A 12160-nucleotide genomic window follows, 5' to 3' on the forward strand; every position below is an offset into this window, starting at 1 on the left:
TAAGTGTTGATATTTTAGACCTGTCAGGATTTGTGTGTGTGTGTGTGTGTGTGTGTGGAGCTGCTAAGTCTCGGGAGAATCACCTGTTTTAAACAAACGAACGGAGGAGAGTCTTCTGGAGAAAGAGAACGAGACAGAGCTCGTAATAAAACAAGAATCAACATAGGTTTGGCTTTTCAGAGATGACGAGAACTGAGGGATTAGAAATGTTGTAAAAGCGACGCAGAGATGAATGTGTTTTATTACTCAACAAGAGAGTAAGGAGTTTTATTGAACAGATAAGTAGCTCTCTGACAGAGTTCACTGTAAAGCATTATCTATTGTGAAGAATCATATTCATCCGCTGAGACTAAGCACAGCCGCAACTTATCCGTGTGCAGTTTGAGGGCCAGAAGTGTGTATCTTTAAGGGGAAAAAATAAACACTGAAGGAATATCAGGTTTGCAGTGTATTAATGCGACTTAAAACAAACTTCAGTGCTGATATCTGAGATATATATTTAATTTCCCTTCAGCAAACAATATGAATAAAGTAAAACATTTGCATCAAACATTTTTAAATGTTAATTAACAGAGAATTTGCCAGATTTGTACCTATTATTAAAACAAAAATTCATGAACTCATGATGTATTTTTTAATATGGATTATACCAGCAAATTCATGTTTAATGCAACAGCTGATCTGAACCTGTTTGGATTCATTATGACAGCTGGAGGGGAGAAATTAAAAAGTCAGATTGCACATGGATGCGAGGAAAAAAACAAAATCTCCACCTCTCCAAATCAATCTCTATAGATTTTTATTTTTTATTTTTTTGCATTGATTTTAACTTTTTTAAGCGCATCCTAACGTAAGCCAGCAGAGCTCAGAGACCAGCTGGAGAATTTAGTTAATAATTTATAACACACATTCATTATGGACAACAGAGAACTTTTTCTGTATAGCCTTGGTGAACATGCAGTTTTAAAAACATTTGTACATTTTAAACTTTCATACGATTTGAGTTAGTCGCGCATATTTATTTGAGAATGCAAATGTAAAATAAATAAATAAATAAAAATTCAAATGTAAAATCAATAGTGCACCTAAAAATGCTGCATTTTTGACTTGTGATCACAAGCGCAAAGATTTTTTCTTCATGTGTGTGACAGGAGGGAAAATGATGACAAATTTTGCTTTTCTGCAAAAACTATTGCTTTTAGTTCCTCTAAAAAATAAAGTGCTAAAATCCTTGAGTGTTTGATAAGTTCAGACATCATTATATTGTGGATTTGAGGCATGTCTAAGGTCTTTTCAGTGTATTGAATGGAGTCATTGTCCTCTACTGATGTACTTGAGTCATTCTCCTGCTCTCTAAAGGCTATTCTGCTGATTCTCAGAGACTATTAAAGATAAATGTTCACTCCTCAACCTCTTCAAACATGCCATTAGTCCCTTTGAAGTGTCAAATCCACAGTGAATTCACACAGGGTCTGTCAAACTGACGTGAGATCATCATCCATCTGCTAATGTCACAGATGTGTGAGTGCGTAACAAGAGACACAACAGTAGTGTGGCACTGTGAAAAAGATTTTTATTTCCATTGCATATGGTCAAATCAATTTCTAGTGGTGCACGATATATCGGCCGCCGATATAATATCGGTCGATATGGTCATTTTTTTACACATCGGTATCGTTCCAATTTCACAAGTAGCCAATTTTCATCTTCGATAACTTCCATGAGTTTGGTACTGTTCGTCTGCTGTACAGTCGTGATCTGAGGTGTATGTTGCATGTCTGTCTTCCTATATCGTCAGTGTTGAAGCCTGACAGAAGCTTCAGCGTCTCTCATCTCCTGTGTTCTGGGTTTTGTGCGGTCAGGTGGAGACGCAGGTGTTTAGTGAAGTCCGCTTGTGCTCGAGGAAGAGCCTTGTTCACTAGCGACTGTGGCAGCCAACCCTGAAAATACAAGCACACATTCAACACATCTGATACACTTCAACACAATACTGAAGACTGTTGGCAATAAAACCCGATTAACATCAACGCACGCAAAGGTGGAACAGAAGATGCATTATTTATGACTTTAATGCTGCTCAAATCTGTGTAAAGCCTGACTAAGTTATGTCTAAAAAAGTACATACCATCTTTGAGCGGCATTGAACAGTCTTTGTAAAGACACCTAAATGCCATTTCAGAAGCGCTTCTGAGCCACTTTGCAGTGTAAATTTGCCACAATTGTATGTAAATAGCCTATAAAGTGCAATATTACGGAAAAAAAAATCATTATTGTCGATTTTGTAATGATTATTAATGTTGAATAAAATACATAAAAACGTTTTTGTGTGTGAGGAAATGGCATGTCATACAGACACAACAAGCTAAGAGTCGTTTATAAATTATGGCTATTTTAGTAGCATGAAAAACAAAAATGTTATTCAAGCTTCGGAAAAAAATATTTACAGAAAGTGAGCAAAGAAAGTTATAATTAGTAGCCTACAAAATGAATCTCTGGCAGTGGCATCGTATCTGCGCTTTCTCATTGATGAGAGAACTTGAAACGTGAAACTTGAAAAGTTTTCAGTGGTGAGTAATCTAAAGGCCTCTGATTGGCCACTGCATTCATAAACTCAACAGAAACGTGTGTGATTGGTTATAATGCGTAATGCTGAAAAACAAATCTGACGCAACGTTGACAGATCTAAATGCGATGCAGAAACAGATTTAGTTTTTTTGTTTTGCACCCTTATCTGATCTTTTTGTTCATTTTAGTGGCGTTTTTTGCCCCAAGCCCCCGTTAATTTCCGAGCCTGTAATTCACACACGTTTTGTACCTTGACATCCATGTTGAGCAGCCAGATGAAGTGAGTCCGGTCTGGGTGATCCTGAAGCGGCTGTAGGATGATGCAGGTGGGTCCGTCTTCAGCCCTAAACCACAAACACTCACAGAATGACTGAGAGAAAACACTTTCAGATTGTGTCCTGTTATAGTGACTCCAAATTAGAATTTACATAAAAGGAATTGTTATAATCTCTCATCAACCCAAACCCGTATTGAACAAACATAACATCATCTGAGGTCGCATAAGGGCTTTGTGCGACAAACAGACCCAAATTTGTCTATGAAAACAAAACCATTGCTTTTTCCAATGTTCAGATGCGTGTTTTGGAAATCTATGCAAATGTGAGCAAATATGCAAATATGCAATAAAGCCTCATTTGCATACTCAAACATAACATTTCCAAAAACTTGTAAAATAAAACAATTGTCTTAATGTACTGTGATAAATCAAGTGGGAAAATTAGGTGATATCTATTAGTTAAAATTTGTACCCAATTCACCTGTACACCACACCTTAAAAAAACGTTTAAAAAAAAAACCCGTTAAAGCCTTGAAATCGTTTTGTTGGGAAACAAAAGCTCAGACATTTTGTCTAAAATGTGATTTGCATTTTACAGAAGAACATGTTACTGGAACAACACAGACAGCAGCATAGTGTCGGCCTGGATCCGGCCCACATCCGGAATGTGTGCAAACCACGTGTACCAGATGTGGGCCGGATCTGGGCCGACACTATGTTGCTGTCTGGGAAGGGTGAGTAAATGAACTACTTTAAATGTATAATTACTTTTTGGCAAAGGCATAATTGAATTAACCCTTTCTGATGTGCGCTGCATTTACCTGACAAACCCCGGCTGAGGCGGCAGGGACTCGAACTGCGTCGCGGCTCCGCCCAAATACACACGTGACTCGCTCTTCAACGAATGTCTGACGCTCAGGAAGTCCCGCTGGCCAATCAGGTTTCCTGCTGTTTCTGCCGACACCTCGTGTGTGACCATGGTGTTCCTCCCCACATGCTTCAGAACCTGCGAAGTAAATGTGCTTGTTTAATGGTGCATTTAAGTCCTTCTGGGAAGTTCGTATTTACAAGTTGCAAAGTCTTATGGTGCTTCTTATTTACGAGTTGAATGCACATGAACTATGTCGACATGAGTGGGAAGCTCAGGATTTTCTTTAAGCCCCGATTTTTACGAGTTGTGGGCGTGTCAGTGATAAACATGGTGGAATACCACAATACTTAAAGCTGCAGTCCGTAGTTTTTCCTCTTTGTCGCCATCTCTGTTCGAAATCTGCAATTGCAGTTATTCGCGGAATGATCAGCTTTACGTGGGTTGTGCCTCGGCTCGGCACAGCGCGGATGAATCCGATGTTTTGAGGAGAATGTGCGGCTGTCAGTCGCCGCCGGTGTGGATCCTGGCATTCGCAATCACAGATTATACTTTTGGGAAGTGTGACCAACATAAGAATTTTCACCGGAAAATGTAAACAAGTAACATCCACTTTTGTTCTGAGCAACTAAGAGAAAAAAGCATTGCAGTAAATCACACTGATTAAATCTAACGATCGCTCATCATATCACGTCAAACCGTGCAAATTATACTTTGTTCTCAAATTGTTAATGTTAATGATTTCGCACGGGCCGGTGTCAGTCTTTTGTTCTGTAGCCGCTCCGAAGTCCGAAGTCTTTCGCGTTTTACAGCGGGTGAATCTCCAGCTGGTGATCGTCGTTTGAACCTTTCTGGATCCGCCATCAAATTGCTCAGTGTAATTATATCCAGTGCTGTGAGAAAAGGCTATAAATCTCCAGCATCCTCACACTCACCGCCGACTAGCCGAGACTCTTCTCTGTGTGTACAGATGTGACGGAACGACGCAAAGACATGCTCGAATTTCCCGCGGAAATCCACCAGAACCACTGGAGTTAAAAACATTATTACAAGCGTACCGGTTTGAGTCGAGCTACGGCAAGCAGAGAGTGTTGAACACTGGCTGGTGATGCACTTGCTCAAACATTTATTGTGGATAATTTTTAACACAAAAAAGATACGGACTGCAGCTTTAAAGGTATTTAGTAGTGATATTGCTAGACTTTTCTATTCACAGCGAAGTAAGCTAAGTGACTGCACCGAATATGATGGCATTATACTATAACTATATAATATGTAACCAGAACGTTTTGCAACGTGGCTTCATAAATTAATTAAAAACACAAAAAAGCAAAATACACCTGATGCACATTTCTTCGTTCTTCATTTTATAGAACTAGAGTTTAAGAACCTTGCTGTATTTTTGTGTAATTACGACTAAACACGACTTCCCACCTCGTAAATACGAACTTCCCAGGAGGACTTGAACGCACCATTAATTACGACATGTCACTTTAGCCGGAGCAAGATGTAGATATAGCTTTTCTACAATATGCTTCTACAAAATGATGAATATTTTGTCGCCCATATTTTCTCACTGACATGCCACATATTTAAATTAAGTTCTGAGTTTCCCACACTTACGACTTAGTCAAGTGCATGTGGGAAGGCGTTCATTGTTACGACTTTTTTGCACATTGAAGTTGTCTTACTCGGATGCGTCTGATGTTGGGGTTCCACTCGTGCATCTCCTCCACTCGGACGAACAAGATGTCGTGAAGTTCCTCTGGAGACGCGTCCAGTTCGGCTTCCAGTCGGAAAACCTTCCGGTTTCCCATGAGAACTTTGCTATAGATCACGTCTCCGTTCTTCTACAGAGAAAAGACGTCCATCGTTCACTGTGAGAACATGTTCTGGCGAACTGCACACCAGGAAAATGTTTAATTTCAAAGACAATCACCTCGGCCATCTCAGGTTTCCATCCATCCTTGGACTCCACGATCTCTAGAGCTTCATTCAGGGCTTCTTCTCCTCGTCTCAGATAAAACACGTCCTCATCGGCTAATGCAGTCGTCCTCTGCTCTGCTGGGTCTGTCTCTGATGACATTCAGTAAGAAAAGAAATTACGCCAAAGGAAGAATGCATGTTTCAGATTCTGCACTGTTAGTGAGTGATCGGATGAAAGTAAAGGAGTGACAGTCAGACTGTCTTGAAGATGAAACATTCTAAACATGCAGTTCTTATTCTTTCAGCAAATTGTTTTCTTGTTTGCGGCATAAATAAATTAGATTTAAGTAAAAACTACAGTTCAAATGTTTGGGATGAGTATGATTTTTGTTTTGAAAGTAACATACTTTTATTAAGCAAGGATGCATTAAATTGATCAAAAGTGACAGGAAAGACATTTATAATGTAACAAAAGATAGAAAGTTCAAAAGAACAATTTTTTTTTATTCATAAAAGAATCCTAAAAAACGAATTGTGTCAATTAATAATATGAATTAATTAATTAATATGAATTAATAATATTACAAACGATAAGTGCTATTCATTTGAATTTTTTATTTATCAAAGAATCCTGAATAAATAAATAAAAATAAATAAAAATAATAAAAATAAATATATATATATATATATATATATATATATATATATATATATATATATGTTAAGCACAACTGTTTTCAACACTGATAATTGTCATAAATGTTTCTTCACCTGCAAATCATCATATTATACTGATTTCTGAAGGATCATGTGACACTGAAGACTGGAGTAATGATGCTGAAAATTCAGCTTTGATCACAGGAATAAATTACAGCTTACAATATATTATTATATGTAAAACAGCTATTATAAATTGTAAAAATATTTCACAATTTTACTGTATTTCTGACCAAATAAAAATGCAGCCTTGGTGCAGCAGAAGAAACTTCATTTAACAGTATTTTGTTTGAGAATCATCATTCATTGCACTCGTCATCTTTAGACATTTGCTAGAATACTGTAAGGTAAATGAATGCACAGACTCACTCTCCTCCTCCTGGTGTCGAGTCCATCTCGACGGGCTCCATGCGGGACGGCTCATGTGTCCCCGGCTCTGCAAGCGAACGGAGATCTCCTGCCCGAACGCTGCGAGAGCTGCACGCTGCAGACCTGCAGGACACAAACACACGCAATACATTTATGCATTTGACAGACGCTTTTATCCAAAGCGACTTACATTGCATTTCAAGATACAGAGTTACATTATCAGTTCTTGCTTTCCCTGGGAATCGAACCCATGACCTTGGCGTTGCAAGCGCCAACGCTCTACTGTTTGAGCTACAGGAAAGGGTTTCACTTTATTTTGATGGTCCCTTTTACACATTCATGTCTACTATCTCTCATTAGAGTGTTAGTAGAGTATAAATACACTGGTAGGGTTAGGGTTAGAATAAGTTGACATGTTGCAAAATTACTTATAGTCATTAATGTCTGTTGGGGAGCATCACAATAAAGAGTTAGCAGATATTAAACAGACAGTCTACTAATACTCTGCTAATACTCTACTAATACTGTAATGACAGTTGGTTGACATGTAGTTGCAAAGTTGCTTATAGTTAGTAGAATGTTCAAAAAGGACCATCAAAATAAAGTTACCCAGGAAAGTGTTACTGAACAATAAAACACAGCACAGAGAAACTCATGCACATGTTGAGGTCGAGTACCTGCCATGCTTCGTACATGTGGATAAGAGATCCCACAGCAGAGCTTCAGGACGGCCCGCTGCATGTTCACTCGCTCCCGCTGAGATGGCGGAGAGGAGGAGGACGACACACAGCTTTATAGAGCCGGTGAAGGACACGGCACAAGATAACGGCTACAGTTACAAGATAGGATTTGGTGCAGTCAAGGCCACATTCGAGATGAAGAAGAATTCAGGTTTTCTTTGTTAGAAGTGGAACCTCCTAAAGCTGACAGGAACAGTTCAGTCAGAAATCACAAATCTGTCACGGCCATCTCTTTACAAGTCTTTTGAAGTTAAAAGCTATCTGGTAAAGTTCAGATAGAAATTGAAATTAGTTAGTAAGTTAGTTGGTTGGTTGGTAACACTTTACAATAAGGTATCATTTGTTACCATTAATTGGTTGTTTGTTTGGTAACACTTTACAAAAAGTTAGTTAGTTGGTTGGTTGGTTAGCTGTTTGGTTAGCTGTTTGGTAACACTTTACAATAAGTTAGTTGGTTTGTTGGTTGGTTGGTTGGTTAGCTGTTTGGTAACACTTTACAATAAGTTGGTTGGTTGGTTGGTTGGTTGGTTAGATGTTTGGTATCACTTTACAATAAGTTGGTTGGTTGGTTGGTTGGTTGGTTGGTTGGTTGGTTTGTTGGTAGGTTATTTGGTTCGCTCTTTGGCAACACTTTACAATAAGTTGGTTGGTTGGTTGGTTAGTTGGTTAGCTGTTTGGTAACACTTTACAATAAGTTGGTTGGTTGGATAGTTGTTTGGTAATACAATATTTCTGTTAGTTAGTTAATAACCCTTTTACAATATTTTAGTTAGTTAGTTAGTTAGTTAGTTATCATGAACTAACAATGATCAATACTACAGCATTTATTAATCTTAATGTATAGTTTCAGCATTTACTAGCGCAAAAAAGACAACAACACAATTTTGTCACATGTCTTTCCAAGTATATTAAAGTCAATTAACTGTTAACTGAAGTCAGAAATTGTGTTTAGTCAGTGAGTGATTTTGTAGTTTGTAACCCTTTACAATAAGGTCTCATTTGTTACCATATATTAGACATTAGTTAACATTAACTAATAATGATCAATTCTTCTACAGCATTTATTAATCTTGGTCAATGTTTATTTCAGCATTTACTAATACATATTACATTTACATTAAAATCAAAAATTGTATATGTAAACATCAGTTAATGCACTGTGAACTAAAATGAACAAACACCATTTAATCAGCATTAACGAAGGTTAATAAATGTGAAACACATATTGCTACTTCATGTAAGTTAGTGCATTAAATAATGACAACAAATGAGACCTTGCTGTAAAGTGTAAGCATTTGTTTTCATTTTTGATTCTCCAAAACACCATCAGAAGATTATTTATACATATTTGCAAATCTTTTTCTCTCGCCAAGGTGTTTAAAGCTTTAATATTCCCCAGTATCTAGAAATGAGAGATCAGCAGAACGACCCTAACACTGACCTTAACCTCTGTTAAACCCTGAGAGAAACCTTCACCCCGAATAACATCCACACCTCTGCATGCCAGCAGCAGAAGCACATCCAGCACGACACACACATTCACCTCATGTTGAACATACAGGATTACTTTAATCTGTTGCATTGAGAAACATTCTGCAACAGATGCACCCAAACCCTGCGATTAAAGCGTTTAGCTCAGCCTGGGGTGTCGAATTACAGTCTTCTCTCATTTTCATGCCTGAAATCATCAATTAGGCAGAATGAATTCAGTCTAGAAAAAAAAAAAAACATTATGCACATGAGGTCTATTACAGTGTTTTTTTTTTTTAATGACTACATATATTTTAATTTATATTTTCCTGATGCCGTTCAGTCTGTCCTGAGGGTCTCCGCAGAAAACTCCAGCTCAGAGGATAATATTAGTATTTTTAATGGGTTTGACTTCATATTCCAGTAATATTAATGATTTGACTGCACTGGCACTGTCGGATGACAATAAAACTGAATTGCGCTGAATCGCTGTCTTCTGCTGCTTCTGGCTGAATCGAATTAGATTCATAATTGAAGTTTGCAACATTGACACTACAGTGTTGTCGAACTGAATTGGATCAGCATTGAACTGACTTGAGCTGAATAATATCACTTGAATAATTGATGAACTTGTTATTTTCCTGTTTATTACACAAAGTAACTCTCTATATTAAAGCACTGTAGAAATAAATGACGGCTTTCAGTTTTAATGTCGACATGAATTATAAATGTAATTGTGAGTGATTTATGTGACGACAATCTCACACACTACTGCTAAAATCATCATTAAAAATAGTTTTTATTTACCAAAAACAGTTTAAGCAGTGAGTTATTATTCATTCTGAAAACAGCTTTTGCACTTCTGAACAACTCTTTTCTGCTCGATGTCATCTAGATCAGATGAGCCATTGAACGATGCTAATCAATAGTCAGAAAGCTGTTCAGAGTAGCGAACACACGCAGGTCACAGTCGATTTCTTTTGGATAAAGTCGAGTCACTTTATAGAAGTAAAATGGTTGTAAATTGTGAACGTTGTTTTTTGTTGAAGGTTTTGCTTCTGTTGACCTGCTGATGACAGAAACACTACATTTGGCTGGTTAACTATTCAGTGGTATGCAAATAATTCTGCTGCAACTGCAAACAAAACGTGCAGTCTTGCATTCGTTTAAAACTGACTTTGTGAATGACCAGAATGCATCAAGTCCATGATATTTTGTGTCGTATGCATGGAGTGATTGAAGCTCTAGAGAAGTTCATCTGTCTGAGCGTGATGAATTCAGCAGCGCATTGAAACTCCTTCTCTCACCGTCTCTCGTGTGAGAAAACCAATTACATTTCATCTAGCATGCAGTGATTTTGAGAAATGTGGCATAAAACACTTATTAGACCAGCGAAATTCACCAAACAAACACTTACATTGCAGTATGAATAGATTATGCAGCATGCACTCAAAAAGGCCTAAAATACATTTAAGATATTTTTATTGCCTGTAAAATTTTCATGCATTTGCAATGCACTCAAAAATGCACTCAGTGCATGTCAAATATTCATGCATTTGGATTACAGTGTTAACAAACTAACTAATAAACTTTATGTGATGCATATTTGTCTGTCATACATAAAAGAAACAGACCATGTTCATACTTTCTAACTGAAAAAAAATTGTTTTCTAAATGAACAGATTTATGCTGATTCTAAGCAATTTTAAAGAATGATTATTTAAATAGAACCAAATTAATGCGAATAGTTAACGTCATGATTTTTAGTGCAGAAATCTGATCTGACCCGTTTCATTAATGCATTATTGACAGATATGCATCACATTAGTTTATGTCTAAACTGCATAATCCAAATAGAATTAGATTTTATTTGCTATTCAAACACTTTTTATCTTCATTGAGCCCTAAATATTTAAGTAAAGCAAGAGAAAATAAAATCATGTCATGAAACAAAGCTTACTAACTGAACATGATGATCATGAATCAGTCAGTAAATGTTTTTGCAAGAATGTATCAACCGAATGCAGCATTTTATGTCAAATTACTGCAAAAGTCATCTTACTTAAGAAGAACGTTTTCAAGAGAACTCTGAACTCTGAACGCATCCCATTGCCCTTTGAACCTTTCACAACACTTCTGCTTTTATGATGCATGCTTTTACCCTTCTGAGCTTCTCAGAGTTTCTGGATCTTTCCGCTGCACATTTGCAAGTGTGTGTGGTTTAGTGAGTGTGACGTCAGTAAGAGCTCTAACTCGTCTGATTCATCTGAGATGTGCCCGTTCCACCTGCTAATGCATGGCAAGAAAAACTGCTTTCTCTTACATTCTCTCTGAAGCAAACTACATCAGTCGAAGCGCTGCATTAGAGTCCCTGCGTTTGTCCTCACTGACCTCAGACCAGTGGCTGTCGTGTCTAGACCAGTGAAAAAACATTTAAAAACTCAGGAAGCCTCAAAGGGAACGAGGTCTTCTTCATCCTCCGTCATCTATCGAGCCTCTGACGGTTTAAATCTCAGCTGATAAATGAAGTCATGAGAAGGTCAAAGGTCAATCACCTACACACTAATAAGAGTGTGTTTACAATCCAACAACTATAACGCATCGCTGTTGAACTTCTTAAGCCTGCAGTGAGGACTAATTACCATGATGAATAGTTACAGGTTATATTTTGTGATTGAGAAGTGGAATGATCTCGAAACCATAGAAACAATAAGTTGTTATTTGTAATTTAGATACATTTCCAGAACACAAATCTGAACACTGAATAAATTAAGGTTGAAAGTTCTTGACGTATTCAAGGTTTTTATTGAGGAGATTCTCTGTTCTCACTCCATCTGTCAACAGACAATCATTTTCACCATGTGTTTAGGAATATAACGTCATATAAACCAATCAAAAGGCAAATGAACAAAGTGCTCTGTATAATCCTTTAGAATATAGAATAAAACTGTAAAGTTTATTGCATGTAAAGTGGAGATCTCTGGCGCTTTTAGAGATGCCGTGTGATGATGGCACTCTGGATCTACTGCCAGAGATGGGCATGAATACATGTAAAAGTATTTAAAATACAAATACAAAATACTGTGTGGAAAAATGTATTTAAATACAAATACAGTATTTTGTATTTTGAAAATACACAAAATACATGTGAAATTGGCCATCCAGTGCAGGTACAGGTCACAGTGAATGAAGAAACTACATCGGCCTACTGACTTTTCATTCCTAACC

General features: G+C 37.3%; 1 protein-coding gene across 1 annotated transcript; it reads right to left on the reverse strand.

Moving 5' to 3' along the window:
- Nucleotides 1-1581: 1581 nt before the first annotated feature.
- Nucleotides 1582-7537, reverse strand: star2 (steroidogenic acute regulatory protein 2). Its single transcript, XM_084134156.1, has 7 exons — nt 7400-7537; nt 6723-6845; nt 5650-5786; nt 5402-5560; nt 3664-3848; nt 2816-2909; nt 1582-1940 (listed from the first exon to the last, which is right to left on the reverse strand). The coding sequence occupies exons 1-7, from the start codon at nt 7461-7463 to the stop codon at nt 1830-1832; spliced, it is 873 nt and encodes a 290-aa protein (XP_083990282.1). The 5' UTR covers nt 7464-7537; the 3' UTR covers nt 1582-1829.
- Nucleotides 7538-12160: the final 4623 nt, after the last annotated feature.

Source organism: Abramis brama (genome assembly GCF_963993115.1).
Source record: "Abramis brama genome assembly, chromosome: 14".
Taxonomy (NCBI): Eukaryota; Metazoa; Chordata; class Actinopteri; order Cypriniformes; family Leuciscidae; genus Abramis; species Abramis brama.

Coding starts and splice junctions, on each gene's coding strand:
- star2 (XM_084134156.1), bottom strand. CDS start 7,463: ATGCAGCGGGCCGTCCTGAAGCTCTGCTGTGGGATCTCTTATCCACAT. Junction 6,846..7,399: donor ACATGTACGAAGCATGGCAG/GTACTCGACCTC, acceptor TGTGTCCTGCAG/GTCTGCAGCGTGCAGCTCTC. Junction 1,941..2,815: donor TGCTCAACATGGATGTCAAG/GTACAAAACGTG, acceptor TTGTATTTTCAG/GGTTGGCTGCCACAGTCGCT.